General features: G+C 42.7%; 1 protein-coding gene across 4 annotated transcripts in view; it reads right to left on the reverse strand.

The window, feature by feature from the left end:
• Window positions 1-3081: 3081 nt before the first annotated feature.
• AGBL2 (AGBL carboxypeptidase 2) overlaps window positions 3082-17102 on the reverse strand; it is a 38142-nt gene continuing 24121 nt past the window's right edge. For 3 of the 4 annotated variants that reach the window (XM_061203324.1, XM_061203322.1, XM_061203325.1), the window contains 8 exons: window positions 15015-15141; window positions 14373-14473; window positions 13236-13366; window positions 9855-9921; window positions 8038-8163; window positions 7426-7533; window positions 5332-5415; window positions 3082-3786 (listed from right to left, as the gene is read on the reverse strand). In XM_061203324.1, the coding sequence (XP_061059307.1) occupies window positions 3613-3786; window positions 5332-5415; window positions 7426-7533; window positions 8038-8163; window positions 9855-9921; window positions 13236-13366; window positions 14373-14473; window positions 15015-15141 (918 nt within the window). In that variant the 3' untranslated portion in view covers window positions 3082-3612. The remainder of the gene's footprint in view (window positions 3787-5331; window positions 5416-7425; window positions 7534-8037; window positions 8164-9854; window positions 9922-13235; window positions 13367-14372; window positions 14474-15014; window positions 15142-17102) is intronic. The other variant, XM_061203323.1, reaches the window with a different exon arrangement.

Here is a 17102-nt window from a genome sequence, read left to right on the forward strand (position 1 = left end):
AGGGTTTTTTCTTGTTTCCCTCCATTAAATATTTGTATGTTTTCTTTTTCCAGAGTGAGAACCCTGGCTCTTAACAGCATCAACACATTTATTCATTTGCCCGATCATGTAATACACCTAAAATAGTTTCAGAATCATTTTGCCAATACAAGTACATAAACAAACCTACTAAAAAGAGTTGAGAATTTGTTTGTAGTTTTCTCCCTCCCCCACCCCACCAGAGCCCAGCTTCTTGACCACTTCGTCCTAACAAGACTGTTTGCTGGGAGGGAGCGGGGACTTGAGGAAAGGGAGGGGGTGTAAAATAGCCACGGAGAAGGAAGGGTGAGAGAACTTCCATTTCAGGAGCACAGGATACATTTCTGAGGCTGGAGGAGACACATGAGCGGTGGCCCCGGTTTGCTCAAGGACAGGTTTTCCTGCAGCCATCTTGGCAGCCTGGGTGTAGGAGTGGAGAAGACAGATGGTCGGGATGGCTGGAAGGAGCCAAAGTTGGGGAACTACCAGGTGGATGTGGCAGAAGCACAGAGGGTGAGGAGTCTGGGGTGCTGGCAGGGAAGGGGTTGATGTAATGCACCCTGGAGTCTGGGCTGAATGGGGGAGGAAGTGAAGCCAAGAGAAAGAAAGGGGAGTGGCTGGAGTTTGAGCTCAGCTGAGAAGGGGTTTACTGAAGTGATTTCTGGTCACTGAATCCAACAGTTCAGGGGGCCGGGGGGAGAGACGGCTTGTGCCACGCTTGGCGGGGGCGAGAGGGGAGGGGGCTGTACTTAGAGCCACCAAAGTGGCTTTGTTTCCCCGAGGACCAGAGGCTGGGTGAGAGAGGCCCTAGCTGGTTCAGGCCCAAGAGGGAAGCTGTTTTAGGCACCTTACTGCAATCCATGATCAACAGCTGGGGGAAGTATTCAAACCAACGTGATTTTGTAAAAATGAAGGGGCCTTAGAGATCATTTCACCTGGACAGTCACTTCACTTTTCAGGTCAGAGAACGAAGGTCCAGAGCTGTTAAGCAACTGCACCCACCACCCCCGAGCCTGGGTGGGATTCAAACCCAGGTACTTCACATTTCAGTTGGTGGCTCTCTTTAACCCACGACAACGTTCTAAATAGCAGAGTGTCTTACTGACAGGCTTGCTTTGGTTCACTAGTCTGTTCCCACCTGGGCTTTAAGCACAGGAATGGAGTCTGACACATCACTGCATTCTCCTTAGTTCCTAAGTCACTGCTGAGTGCACTCTTTCTGACTGATGAATTTGGGGCAAGAGCCCATGTCTTAGGGTAGGAGTGCCAGCAGGAAGTTGGAATTTTCACATAGCATTATTTCTCTCTATAGTTGTGCACCACAACTACTGAGCCTGTGCTCTAGAGCCTGCGAGCCACAACTACTGAGCCCATGTGCCACAACTACTGAAGCCCGTGCGCCTAGAGCCCGTGCTCCTCAACAGGAGAAGCCACCTCAATGAGAAGCCCGCGCACCACGACAAAGACCACTCGCTGCAACTAGAGAAAGCCGGCGCACAGCAACGAAGACCCAGTGCAGCCAAAAATAAATAAATAAAAATTTTTAACAAAGATATGTTTAAAAAAAAAAGCACAATGAGAAATGATAGGCATATTGGCTTAGATGCTGTAGCATGTAAATGCCCTGCGGGGCACTTTCTCTTAATCTAAGCAGGCAAACTTGCCCCTCTTTTCTAAAGAAAACAAATAGCTACCACTTTACAGGACTGACTGTGAGCTGGGCAGGGCCCAACACTGAACTGCCATGGCCTTTTGGCAATTATTGGATGTGGAGGCTGTGCCTGGATTGCATTGGATTCTCTCCTTTTTGCCCCTTTGATATCTTAGCAGCCAAACCACAGCTCTCAGGAAGCTTTTCACTCTCAAAAAGCACTTAAAAAAAATCTGATCATGTATTCTAGTTTTTTATTCCAAAAATATCATACTGGGGTGCTTTTAATAAACTTCTTCCAAAATTATTTGGAGCAAAAACCAAGTATTTCTGAACAACTTTCAAACAAGGCTTGCTCTCAGTGGTTTGTTTTGGGACTTGTCCTTTAAAGATATCCTTTTAGGAACAAAAAGTGGGGTTTTGGCTGGGTGATTTCTAGATACTTAAAATGTTGACTGATAGTTTTAGGGTGTAAGATGTGGAATAGAAGAAGGCCATTTGCAAACTCCTATGTAAAGAGCATGGGCAGATATTCCCTTTAAAAACACACACACAGAGCTTCCCTGGTGGTGCAGTGGTTAAGAATCCGCCTTCCAATGCAGGGGACACGGGTTCAAGCCCTGGTCCGGGAGGATCCCACATGCCGCGGAGCAACTAAGCCCGTACGCCACAACTGCTGAGCCTGCGCTCTAGAGCCTGTGAGCCACAACTACTGAAGCCCACGCGCCTAGAGCCCTTGCTCTGCAACAAGAGAAGCCACCGCAATGAGAAGCCCACTCACCGCAACGAAGAGGAGCCCCTGCTCGCCGCAACTAGAGAAAGCCCGCGCGCAGCAACGAAGACCCAACGCAGCCAAAAATAAATAAATAAATAAATTAAAAACAAAAACAAAACCAAAAAAACCCAAAAAAAACCCACGCACACAGTGTGTGTGGGGAGAGGTGGGCAGTATATGGGAACTCTCTCTACTATTTCCTCAATTTCTTTGTAAATCTAGAACTGTTCTCAAAATAAAGTCTATTAATTAAAAAAAAAAAAGACACAGACACTGGGATTATAATAAAATGTGTTGCCATTTGGTTCTAATCTCTAGTCATCTAGGTAGTGGTGGTGGCTGAGAGAGTTTAAAAGTGATGACAAAAAACGTACTAGGAAACTTTCAATCCAATGTGAGAGGAAGCAGGTAAAGTCAAAATAGGAGGCCTGGCATGAACTGGAGTGACCCTTGTTTAACATGACTCCAGCACGTTGACAGGCAGGCTGTAGCCGGCAGATGGTGCTTGGTGCTTGCGAGGGATAGAAAATCTCAAATATCTATTCACACAAGATTATGCAGTTAACCAATCAAAGGGAACAATTTGCGGGAGAGAAAGAATTTTAATCAATGGGTTAAAAAACTTACATAACCGTGCTGAACATAATATATGCAACATTGACTTCCAGGTAATACATGAGTTGTTTTCTCTATGTGGGGACCCCTCACCCTGACCAAACCTGATATACCCCGGTCAGACTGATCATTCAACACTAGAAAGCTTTGACACAAGACTTTTAACATAGTAAACTCCCAGAATACCTTTACAACAGAGTTTGCACTTTTAAAATTGATTTGCACATAATTTTAGAGAGAATATCTATTGGTTAAACTGAGGTATATCTGTGTTGTAGTTTCACGAGCACACACTTCGATTTCTGATAAGGGAAGCTTTTGGATACATCAGAATACAATTTCATTTTATGAAAAAATAATTTAATTTGTGAGGTATGCATCTTGAGAGCATGAACACAGTGTAAGCACCTGGGGTGAGGACAGTGCAAGATGAACACACAACACAGGATACCACAAATGAACGTAATTCCCTAGCATACAAATCCCTTCGTTACAAAATGTGTCTAACCCAAAACACAGCAAGGAAGCGCCTATGTGGCATGGCCCAGGCACCCTATGGGTAGGTGTATATGTGCAAGGATGGGTATACCACCGCAGTCGTACGGCCTCCCTTTGTGGCAGGATATCTGTTCCTGGACCAGTTTGGCTTCGTATCTGGAGCTGGCTCTTGGCTGGGGTTTGTGTTTCTCTTTGGAGAGCATGATACTGTCAATCCTGGCTTCTCTCTCTGTGCAAACAAGACATAAAAGGTGAACCACTTGATGCTGCAATTCCTGAAGTTATAGTTAGGGTTGGTGCTGGTTTCGCAGGAGTCAGTGAGAAGTATTTGCGTTTCCCCTCAAATACCAAAGTAGCTGACGTTGTTACAGGGCAGGGGTCAATCAAGCATTTGTCCTAGTCCCCCAGATAGCCAAAGAAAGGTCCATGGGCAATATTTTAATTGCCCTGAGAAGTTTAGGGACTGCATTTTATAAGCTGTCTAGAAACATTACGCAAAGGAAGAGAAGAGCTTAATTTACAAGCTGGGAGACTGTCCCCTTTTTTAAACTCTGCTTATCTGACCTGCCACGGAAGTTAAATGCCTACATCTCTGTTACAGAAACATTAAATTAGAAATTTAAAGAAAATGAAGTAAAAGTAAAGGTTTGGATGGCATTCGTCTACTACATTGTGTTTAACTGAATCCCTAGTTACATGTTACAGCCTAACTCGCATGTTTCAGTGGTAGGATATGGTTTTAGCCACCCACAGACATCTTGCAGTGGATGCTGTATGAGGCAAGAGGACAGTCATCACTTATCAGTGTGTCAGGACAGAATCCTCTTTGATTTGACTTTATCTACATCTCTCTTTTCACTGCTCTGTTTCTGTTATATCATGGTGGTTGGACTATCTACCTTGTTACCCCTCCTAGAGGATCACGGCCTTAAGGGAGGGCTCATGTCATATAGTCTTCAAAGGGCCCCACACATAGTAGGTCCTCCATAAGATACTGACGGGTAAATGAGAGCATCATCCTGAGAATTCCCAAGCAGCAGACTTGGGAAGACGGCAGGGACTTCACCTTGAGAGGATCATCCATGCTATACCCAGTGCACCTACAGTAATCCAGTGGTCCTCAGTCTTTGCTCCACCCGGACACATGTGAGCAGCACTTTCCCACAGACACAATCAGGGCTATTTGAAACCACAGCTCACCAGCTGTTTCTTTACTTCTTTTTCCTCCCTCTCAGGAAAGAATATGCAAGTGCAAATGAGCAAGAGAGATGTTATTATAGGGATAAATATGAATTCGTTCTAACTTATTATTTCAAAAAAGCAAATCGTTCACAAACCTCGGTACCGAACGATCACTGTAACAGTGGATGTGAAACACCCCTCACAACTGATGGTGGCACCCCGGGTTGTTAACACCTCCTAGGGTTGAGAACCACTGCGTTCACCATCACTTTCTACCTGAAATGTTGCCATGGATTTACAAAATAATAGCTGCCTAACAAATGTTCATTGAAATGAAACTAAATTCTCCGTGGCAAGCTTTCAGCCCTGGGTGGGCTTCCCCCGTCCTGCAGTACTTTGTGGGCTATGCCCCTGGCTGGTCAGGTGTTTTGTAGCCTGAGAGTGCAAACGACGTTAGATGTTCACCTCAGCAGAACAAATCCAAGGAGGTGATACTGTGTGGATTGCAGATCACCACCCCTCCAAAACCACATAATACATTTGAAAAATAAATTAATTGCTGGCATATATATACATATATTAGGTGAAATACCTGCATTCTCTCTTTATTCTTAGTCAAAATCAAGGTGGTCATTTTTGATGGGCCCAGGGAGGTGCCTTTGTCTCTTCCATTTAACTAAAATAAATGAACACATTCTCACTAAATTTTCCACTTGGACAAGTGTGATTATATAAAACACACAGAGTATTTTTTATTCACGCATGTTGATTCATTATGATACTCTAACACGAAAAGAGAGGCAGAACACAAACAAAGAGTAATTTGAAGAAAAGAAGGAAACTAATACTTATTGAATGCCTACCATATGCCAGGTACTTCACACATGGTTTCACATCAAATATTCTCAACAACCTTATGTGTAGATATTATTACCCCAACATTTTAGATGCAGCAACTGAGCCCCTGGGTGGTTAAGTAACTCACGGAAAACTACATAGTGGGGATGGAATTTGAACTCAAGACAGACCCCATAGCTTGTGCTCTTGCCATGATTACACTAGACACCGAATGGCCCTCAATACTGGACAGAGATGGCTGTGCTTGGTGCGGGCTCCTCCGTGTAATGCTGTGGGACCTTATTCCACCATTCTTAACCACAGGGCAGCATTCCACACGAGGAGGGCCTCATGCACCCTATTTGGCTACTATTGTACCCAAACCTATTTTCATACATAAAAGAATCAAGGATTTTATAGCCACACTCCAAAGTACTAGAAGTTGGGTGAATTTGTCTCCTCTGTTTCCTACTGCATCCTACTCTGTATGTAACTCCCTGCTTACTTGTTAAAATACCCAGCAGACCCTAAGGTCCCTGAGGCAGGGATAGTGTTTTGTTCAATGTTGCACTCCCAGCATCCAGTAGATGGCCTGGCATGTAGTAGTTACACAATACAATTTGCTGAATGGATGGATGGATGGTAAAGCAGCCCGCTCTTATGTTTTGGGTATAAAATCACAATTCACCAACATGTGGTATCAGACTTCAGTGGTGTCTAATCCAAAGCAGTGTCAGTGTCCCCACCAATTTTAATGTCCCCCTGCTCCCAGTGGCACTGACAGTAAGAGTGACAGAGGGCTATTGCACTCTTCACCCTCTGAGAGAGACGTACTAATTGGAAAAATCAGAGAATCTGTGTGACAAAAAGTCAAGAACGGAACAGAATAGAGAGCCCAGAAATAAACTCATGCATATATAGTCAATTAATTTTCAACAAAGGAGCCAAAAGTAACCAGTGGGGAAAAGATTGTATCCTTAATAAATGGTGCTAGGAAAACTAGATATCCACATGCAAAAGAATTCAACTGTACCCCATCTTATACCATACACAAAAGTCAACCCAAAATGGATTAAAAATTTAAATTCAAGATCCCAAACTGTAAAACTTTTAGAAGAAAACATAGGGGGTAAAGTCCTTGACATTGGCAATGATTTTTTGGATTTCACATCAAAAGCAAAGACAATAAAAGCAAAAATAAACAAGCGAGACTAAAACTGAAAAGCTTCTGCACAACAAAGGAAACAATGAATAAAATGAAAAGATAACCTATCGAATGGGAGAAAATACTTGCAAACAATATAATTCAGCCTTAAAAAGGAAGGAAATCCTGCCATTTGCAACAAAATATATGCACATGGGTGGAGGGCATTATGCTAAGTGAAATGAGCCAGACAAAGACAAATGCTGCATGGTATCACTTATATGTGGAATCTAAAAAAAAAATCAAACTCATAGAAACAGAGAGTAGAATGGTGGTTGCCAGGTACTTGGGATTGGGGAAAATAGGGAGAGGGTGGTAAAAGGATACAAACTTTCAGTTATAAAATGAATGAGGTGTGAAGATTATCATGTACAGCATGGTACCTATAGCTGATAGTACTGTGTTGTATAATTTAAATTTGCTAACAGAGTAGGACTTAAGAGTTCTCAGAAAAAAAAAAAAAAAAAAAGAATATTTATTTGAGGTGAAGGATGTGTTAATTAACTAAACAGTGACAATCCTTTCTCAATGTATATATATATATCAAATCATCATGTTGTACACTTTAAACGTATTACCAAAAAAAAGGTTTTAATAAATTTTCCATGAGTGAGTAAAAAAAAAAAAGTCAAGCAAAAATACTACCTCGTTCAACCTTGGTTTTTCATTTTTCATCGTTGAAGAACTGGTATTCTCTGAATTTTTGAAAAAAGCAGGCTGCTTTTGCAGAGTAGAAGCAAACCCTGCCCCTTCCTAGAAGGATTGCAAAGAGAATATTTTTCAGTTGCTCTATTATAATTAATCTACTCATAACTGACCCAATTCACCCAAGAGTAAAACTCCCACCTCTGAAAGCATTTTCATCTTTAGAAAGCAGGGGGTATGGTGTGGGTGTGGCAGCTAGGAAGGAGGAATCCAAGTGTCCTTAGCCTGGACCAGGCCTGAATTCTCAGCCACCCGGCAACTCTGGTCTAGTTCTAGCCACCACTTTTCCATTACCACCTCCTTCCTCTGGAAATCCAGACTTGGTGGAAACCCAGACTTGCTACGCTAGAGTGTAGTGGAGGATTAGTGGGCTAAGCTGAAATCTGCTTAGGGATATCCAGAGGACCCATGGAAGAGTTCTGAAATCCAAATAGAGAACTTCCCCCTGCCCCATTTCCCTTTCTGGTTTAGAGTAAACCTTAACTCTTTGTCCTGCTCCCTCTGTAGAAAACTCTAACTGGACAGTAGAAGTAGGCAGCAGAGCTTTCTTACTGGGGCATCTTCTGTTAACTTTGACTCTTGCATCAAATTACTTTTCTGATACTGTTTATTTCGCTGTTTCCTAGACTGAAGTGGCTTCCTTTTTTTCTTCTTATACATCTTCTTCTTCTGATTCAACTATTCCAGAAAGTACAGAGAAATTAGCCATTAAGGATTCCAGAGGTACGCCCACCCACACGTAGCACTCTTTTCACACAACACTCAAGACACAATGGCTAACCCAGTATGTGTGCTCTCACAGTGTTGAACTGTTGTCGGTTTGGAGAATCAAAAAACAGTTCAGTTACCTCATTACCAGAGACCCCTCCCCACTTAACACCGCCCAAATCCCCCTATTATAGATATACTGCCAAAGGGGCACCTATACCAATAACCAGATATCTGTGATATAAAATGTGAAAGCACATTACTTATGGCAATATTGGCAGGTACAGATAATACTGATTATTAGATGTGTGCTTAATAGATACAGTTTGGTTGTTACCATAGGGTGGCTTTAATAATTAAGCAAATGAAGCTCAGGACTAATTTTCCAGGTACCTATGGTGTGGTGAAGCTTATACTGATGCTGCTGTAAATCCAGCTGAAGAAACTGTAGGGTCCAGTCTGACATGGCTGAGTCCTTCTGACACAGCCTTAAACTCACCCTATGATGAAGATACTTCTTAATGCAACTAGGAAATCAGGTGCATAATGAACCACAACAAACATTTTGCTGTTTCTAAAGCTCTTATACCATCTATGTAAAAAACAAGTCTGTTAATAGACGGGGCAGAAGAAAAATTACTTAATATATGGAAATATAAAAAAACTACCTAAGACCATGTAAACAAAGAAAGACTTTTTAAAAAGTATGGGTCATTTGTGGGACTCCCCTGGTGGCGCAGTGGTTAACAATTTGCCTCCCAGTGCAGGGGACACAGGTTTGAGCCCTGGTCTGGGAAGATCCTACATGCCATGGAGCAACTAAGCCCGTGTGCCACGACTACTGTGCTCTAGAGCCCGTGCTGCACAACAAGAGAAGCCACCGTAATGAGAAGCCCACGCACCGCAACGAAGAGGAACCCCCGCTCGCCGCAACTAGAGAAAAAACCCCCGCGCAGCAACGAAGACCCAACGCAGCCAAAAATAAATAAATAAATAAATAAATAAATTTATTAAAATAAAAAAGTATGGGTCATTTTTTAAAAATTTATTTATATTTTATTTATTTTTGGTTGCGTTGGGTCTTCGTTGCTGCGTGCGCGCGGGCTTTCTCTAGTTGCGGCGAGCGGGGGTTACTCTTTGCTGCGGTGCGCGGGCTTCTCATTGCGGTGGCTTCTCTTGTTGCGCAGCACGGGCTCTAGGCAGCGGGCTTCAGTAGTTGTGGCACGCAGGCTCAGTAGTTGTGGCGCAGGGGCTTAGTTGCTCCGTAGCATATGGGATCTTCCCGGACCAGGGATCGAACCCGTGTCCCCTGCATTGGCAGGCAGATTCTTAACCACGGCGCCACCAGGGAAATTCTGGGTCATTTTAAACAACCTCTATCTATCTCTTAACATGGGTTTCACTTTTAGTTAAACTTTTTTCCCCCACTTTTAATTAATTTTGGAATAAATATGGAGTTCTCGCATGTTTCCCCCCTAGATTTAAAAAAGAAAGTTATAAAGGACAAAATGAAAGACTCCAGGGCAGGGTAACCAGTTAGGATGCTACTGCTGTATTTTCTGCAGATCTTGGGATAGTTGAAAATTCTTCCAAATTATCCAGTAGTGTCATGCTTTTTTTAGGCTGCTACTTTCTGGGTGCAAGAGTCTCTATAATCTTACCTCATCTGCTGTGTTCAGTAGGTGAACAGGGAGACCATCTGAGAGGGAGCTGTCAGAACCACTGGTGCTATTTCCAAAAGGAAAGGGAAAAGGGAAATACCTGTTATTAACGTCTAGGATGTAAAACACTTAGCAGACCAGCAGCATGGGATTAGGACACCTAGTCTGCTATTTGCTCACATTGTCTGTGTTTCAATTACTAAGAATTCTTGATAAGCATATCCATTCATTCATTCTGAACACCTACTGCATGCCAGGCAGTGCACAGGAAACAGAGATGAACGATGTGGCAAAATAAACACTGGCCGGATGGGCAAAGCTGCCCTTGGCAGTGATTGTGAGAGACTGTAGGATTCTTAACGAGCAGCCCTGGAGAACAGCAGGGGACTGGGATTTGTTTGAAAGCAGGGGCTTTGTCTCGTTCATACCTGTCTAGCCACTACCAGTTCAGAGAGCAAGGATCTGACTAGGTACTCTTCAAAAATGTGTTGAATATGCAAATAGATATATTTAATAACAAAGAATCTGTAGGTCAGAGACTAGGAGTATTACTTTTATCACCCCCATTCCCCCTTAAAAATTTTGGATGCACATCTAGATTGATCTAAAGTCCTCCCCACAAACTGTCCCCTCCCCTTTTCTTCAAAGGCTAGGAGGAATGAAGACACAGATAATCCATCCTTTCTTCCTTCATCATGTCCTTTGCTTCTGTGTCACATTATATTTTCCCCTTTCCTGGGATGTGGTTGGCTAGAACTGAAAGCAGCGCTCTATGACACGTCCTCCATATATAAAAAAATGTCTTAGGCACAAAACTCAAATCTCCTGGGAAAAGACAGCATTTCAAACCATTCTTTTGCTCAGCACTTTCATTCTGTTCATGCCCCCCTCCCTCCCATCAGTGCACAATGAGGAGTCCCACAGCAAAGCAGCGGGAAGAAAGCCCTCTCTTCTCTGATCTAATTCCCAACTCCCTGTTCTCACAAGGCTTTTCCAGTCTGAGGAGTAGCCTTTGAGGTCACTAGATAATAGCCTCTGAAGTCCCTTTCGGAGGTAACAGAAAACTTTAACAAATGGGATAAAAAGCATTAGATGCAGTATGCCCCAGAAGATGTCGAAAATCATGTATGTGCACACAAACAGAGCAAACTCAAACTGGGCTTGCACACACAGTCTGCTTTTCTGTGTAATCGTGTGAATGGATAGGAGGAGCCCCATGGGGGCTGGTGCAGAGGTTGGCAGATTGGTTTCAATAATTCTTAACTAAATGCCTCAGAGTATCCCTGCTGAGCCTGTCAGAATGCAGTCAGGATGCTTCTGAGTTGGTCCCCCTGGGCCCTATATGTATGACTTGATAGGCAGGGGGCATTTTGTTTTTGAGGCTGAAAGTGAAGAGGGTTTGATGCAGTGGTCCTGGAGAGTTAAGCAAAGGATTCTGGGAGAGTGGAAGAGGCGACGTGGTGAATGGGACACCCTACCTGGGCTGATGGTCTGGTTTAAGGTTCCTAAAGAGACATTTGGGAGACTCAGCCAGCAGAACTACTTTAGGACCCAGAATCAATGTGCTACGTAGAGTGGGTGGGCGAGCCATCTCCTTCCCACTTTCTACCACAGACTACAGTGCAGTCTCTAGCAGAAGGCCGCCATGCCCTGCCCAGAAACCTTCTGACTGAGGACAGCTGGGGCAGTAAGCTCGAGTAGGAGGTGTTCTGGCACACCTGTGAAATAACCACCCCCTACCTGGGGGCTTCCTAAAATAGCTGTGGAGACTATTAGAGTGGGCCCGAGATCCTACATACTAAATGAATTCAACAAATATTTATTGAGCTCTCCCTATGTGCAGGTACTGTTCTAAGTAAATGAGATACAGAGATGAACAAAACAAAGATCTCTGACCTTGTGGAACGTACATCCTAGTAGGGGGAGACAGGCAATAAATAATAGACACAACAAAGACATAAGTGATATAGAATGACAAATGATACAGAAGGTGGTAAAATGCTATGGAAAAAAGCAGAGCATGTAAAGGGGATGAGGAATGGCAGGAGGGTGAAGGCAGGGGAGCAAGTTGCAATATTAGAGTAATGAGGGTAGGCCACACTGAAAAAGCTGACGTTTAAGCAAAGACTTGAAGGCGGTGAAGGAATTAGCATTGTGAATATCTGGAGAGAGCAGTTGGAACTGCCAGTGCAAGGGCCCTGAGGTAGGAGAGGGCCTGACAAGTCTGAGGTAGAGAGGGGAGGCCAGTGTAGCTGTAGCAGTGTGTGAGAGGGTGAGGGTGGAGGTCACAGAGGTAGCAGATGGCTAGATCCTATAGCCTTGTAGGCCACTGTAGGGTCCTTGACTTTGTATCTGAGTGAAGTGGTGGAGCCACTGAGGTGTTTTAAACAGAGGAATGACACGATCTGATTTACTTTAAAAGAATCACTCTCCTGGTTTTCTTTTGGCCTTGCTGGTCCCTTCCTAGTCTTATCCGCTGGCTCCTCACTGTCTCTTTAACCACTTATAGCTATGGTACCCAGCTCAGACTCAGACCTCTTCTCTACTCTACCTGTACTTACTCCCTTGGGATATCTGCCACACCTAAGGTTTAAATATCATCTATCCATGATGACTCTCTCCATCAGACCTCTCTACACTGAACTCCAGACTCATATATCCAACTGCTTATTCCATATCTCCATTTAGACATCTACTAGACATCTCAAACTGAACATGCCCAACACTAGATTCCTGATCTTCATCACCCCCCTAACCTTCTCCACCCACTTCATCTTCCCCAGCTCAGTTAAAGGCAACTCCATCCAACCAATTATAGAGTCATTCTCTCTTTCTCTCATGCCCGATATCCAATCCATAAGCAAATCTTAATGTTTGAAACTTCAAAATATATCTAGAATCCAACCAATTCCCACACCCCCAAACATGCTACACCCCTAAGCACCATCACCCTTCTTCTGTATTATTGCAAGAGCCTCCTAATGAGTGTCCTGCTTAGACCTTTCCTCTTTACAATCTCTTTTCCACATAGCAGCCCCAGTAAAACCTAAGTCAGGTCACGATACTTGTGTACTTAAAACCTTCCAAAGGCTTTCCATCTCCCTTGAAGTAAAAGACAAAGGCTTCACAATTGCCTACGAGGCCCTACACAAACTGCCTGCCCATCTCTCTAACCCTTTCTAGAGCCTAGAAAAGAGGCTGTCAAAGATCAGGCACTCAATACATAGTTGTTGAAGGAATGAAGTGCATTCAAGTGTGCCGTGATTTATTCAATATTTTGCACCTGAGGTTCAAAACCAACAAAACAACAGAGCAGGCAAGACAATTAAAAAAAAAAAAAAAAGAACCCCTATGGTTTTTCTTTGAAATGAAGTTTGTTACCTGGATTCAATGTCAGACAAAGAGATGTCACTCCAGCTTCCTTCTAAATCCATATCTTGTCCAAGTTCTTTGAATTTCTTATGGATCTCCTGTTGTAAGAGCTCTTTAAGCTCTGCTAGACACTGCATGAACTATGGAAGTGAAAAAAAGAACTATTTTTGATTATTCATTTAGTTATTCATCAGATATTTACTAAGTATACGCTGAAAGGCACTTTATTTATTGCTGGGGACATAAAGATGAGTAAGCTGTAACCTCTGCTACTAAGGACATGTTAACAATAAGTTACATGAGCTGTAGGAACAGACAGAAGCATTTTTAGGGCAGAATATCAGTGAACACTGCTTTAGTCATTTTTCCCTGGCTAAAGCCAATAATAAACTTCTTGAACAATGCAAAGGTCAGATTTATTTTATTTTTTTGAGTAGCAAGGTAGGGAAAGTTAGAATGGGGTTGTTCAGAATTTGGCCTATGGCAAATCTGATTTAACAGGCCCTTTGTTGAGGTCAAAGTGTCTTTTAAGTACTTTTTAATTGAACAGTTGCATCCAGAGTGGTGCATGTCATGTGTTCCCAGGGCCGACATTTCAGAGGGGGTATGAGAAACGAGTTAGAGACCGTGAGTACAGGCTCCCTTTTAAGAAGGCGAGTGGTGATGGGAAATAGAAATAATCTCCTGGAGCAACAAGGCTAAAGGAAGCCTTTGTTTGTGAAAGGAAAAATCTGAGGGCACAGAAAAGAGAGGAGGTAACTGAGGCAAGACCTCAGGGAGGCCACAGGGGAGGTTGGCAAGTGCTTGAAGGACAGGGGTAGTTTTGGAGAAGAGAAAGGACACCTGATTTTCTGAAATAGGAGGAAGGGAAGTAAGAATTGGTGCTGCCACAGCTAAGCCTAGAAGTGAGGGAGAGGTGTGCTGAAGGGGAGCTGGCACCATGGCCTCTGTGCTTGGGGAAGTATGAGGTCTTATCATTTGCTGAGACTGCAGGCTGGGGGCTTTCTTATTTTCTTTGATTAGAAAGACTTCAGAAAAATATTAAGAGGAAAATAAAGATTGCCTGTAATCCCACTGGGCTGACTTCGGACCCATGTGAAAACGATCACAGTAACATCCCCATATTTCTTGAAACCCCATTTTTACCTTGGTTCTGTCAGGATCACAGAAATCCAGAAGGGTGTCACAGACATGATAACCCAGGGATTTTAGATCCTCAGGGGTAAAGTGAGTGTCTCTTTTATTGCCTGCGGAAAAAATCCATAACACTTCTTATTAAATCTTAATGAGCAAATGCAAATCTAATTTATGAATATCTCGTTAGAAACACCACCTATGATTCTAGAATATTACGCTTCTGGACAGGGTCTCTCTCCTTCTAGTTTTAGTTTGATTCAGGAGAATCTTTGACAATGAACAAGTTTACAGTCACGATGGCTACAGTTACTGAGGCTTTACTCTGTGGTAGGCACTATGTCAAGTGTTTTACATGCACTACCTCACTAAGTAGTGCCTGTAATGCAGGGACTATTATTATTGCCAGTAAACGGAAATTCAAACCCAGACCTGCCTGATTTCCAGGGCCTGAGCAACCACTATGCTATACTGCCCCATCAGGTATTACATTTCACACTCATATTTTGGGTTCTCAAATTTAACATTAAGGCACAGACAAGAAAATCTTCTAGGTCAATTATTTCCCCAACATTCAAGGAGATTTCATCTCCCCAGTGCTTTGCTTGGCGTCCCCTTGCCATGCTGGCTTATGATATACAAAAGAGAGCTTACCCAGGGTGGACCCACCAAAGGTAGACTCCATGGTATAGCTGTTTAGGATTCCCATCCGCCACATCACGACTCGTCCTGTTCCTTCTTTGCACTTTTGGACTTTAAAATTACAACTATGGAAAGAGAACTAAAGAGAAATCCAAGCCCTCTGTTAATTATAAACTGGCAAACGTTAAGATGTCTAAAATTCACTAATATGAATTAAAAAAATGGTTCCCTTGGGTTCTATATATTACTTCCTAACGTATGTTCCATAAAATACTAATTCTAAGAGATGTTAATAGATGTAACAGGAAAAAATGAGTTCTGTTGGTCAGGGAGAAGAAGGTTTAACAAGACTAAACAGGCCTCCTCTGCAGGACTTCTCAGAGCATTTAATATGTTGTTGTGAACGGTGACCCTCCAAAGGGGAGAGAGTATATTCTGATTTTCATTGCCCATGAACCCTTCCTTTCCTTCTCCACCTTCCCCAGGGACATATTGCAGGACTAGGTTTCCCTGAAGGCCTGTTTGGGAATGCTGGCTTACTTTAGCATTCAAGGCACTAGCCAGCCTTTCTAAGATTTATTTTCTACCCCTCCCCAACTTGAACCTTTGGATCTAGTTGGATTTATCCTCTATCTATGATTTGTGTATGCCTCACCCCTACAATCTCTGCCTAGAACTCTCCTGCTCCTTAACACTAACGTTTCTGGCTTGGAGTTCAATATCCTCTACTGTCTTTCATGACCACCCCAATTCTCTTTCCTCACTTGGAGTTTGTAAACATATACTTCACAACTATCCCAACCTATCCTGTCCTGCTGAAAATGCTTTAGAGTTGGAAGGCGTCTCACTACCAGTGATTTCGGAATTGTGCTCTCTGAAATCCAGAGGTTCTACCGAGGAGCCCCAGGGCGCTCCTGCTGCAAGGACTGAGGAGGGCACAGGACGGCAGGGTGCTGAGCCCTCTGCCCACTTCAACTAGCGCAGCGCTGCTTTTCATTGTTTTAAACGCTAGGTTCCAGATGGGATTTCGTTTGAAGAAAAGAGATCCCTGGAAAAAACAGGAAGATTGAAAAAAGAAAAGGAAAAAGAAACGAAAGAAGGGAGGGAGGAATAAAGGGCAGAAGGAAAAAAAGCTTCCTTTTTCTTTCTTCTTTGTTTTTACAGATAAGAGTAGCAGAGACAAAATATTTGTCCTATATCTTTATGTGAGAAGATTTACACTGTCATTTAAATACTTTTCTGAATCCAACCTAATTTCTTCTTTCCAATGACAGTTACATTTTGTGAATCTATTTATGATGTTGAAAACCAGCTTCTAAATCAATGCAGATACAACTGTCACAGAGCTGTTACTCAGCCAACTATTAAAGACTTTTAAGTTGTTTTTATTAGCTCTTTAATATCTTGCAGTTATTTGTGATCTTGTATTACATAAACGTTTCTGTGGAGGCTCATATAATATTAGCATTTTGCTATTAGCAATATTAGCATTTGTCCTTCAGTCCCTTCTTCCACTGCCAAACACAGGATGAAAGATGATAGAGAATTCTACCTACTAAGAGTTTGAACTTGTGCCCAGAGCAATTAAAAAAATCATTTTTATTGAGATATAATTCACATACCATAAAATTCACACATTTAAAGCACACAATTCAGTGATTTAAAGATATTCACAGAGTTGTGCGACCATTACCACAACCTAAGTTTAGAACATTTTCATCACCCCGAAAAGAAACCCAGTACCCCTCATTAGCAGTCACTCCCCATGCCATCCTCCCCCCACCAGCCCTAGGCAATCATTAAACCACTTTCTGTCTCTATAGATTTGCCTCTTCTGAACATTTCATAGAATGGAATCATATAATATGTGGCCTTTTGTGTCTAGCTTCTTTTACTTAGCATAATGTTTTCAAGGTTCATCCGTGTCCTAGCATACCAGTACTTAATTCTTCTTACTGCCAAATAACATTCCATTGTGTGGATATACTACATTTTACTTATCTTTTCATCGGACACAGAGTAATTCTTAAAGCCACACGTTTCTAAATTCTTGAAGTCCAGGTAGCTGGGATTTACCCAAGATAATGGAGAGATAAAAGT

Source organism: Eubalaena glacialis, chromosome 10 (genome assembly GCF_028564815.1).
Source record: "Eubalaena glacialis isolate mEubGla1 chromosome 10, mEubGla1.1.hap2.+ XY, whole genome shotgun sequence".
NCBI lineage: Eukaryota > Metazoa > Chordata > Mammalia > Artiodactyla > Balaenidae > Eubalaena > Eubalaena glacialis.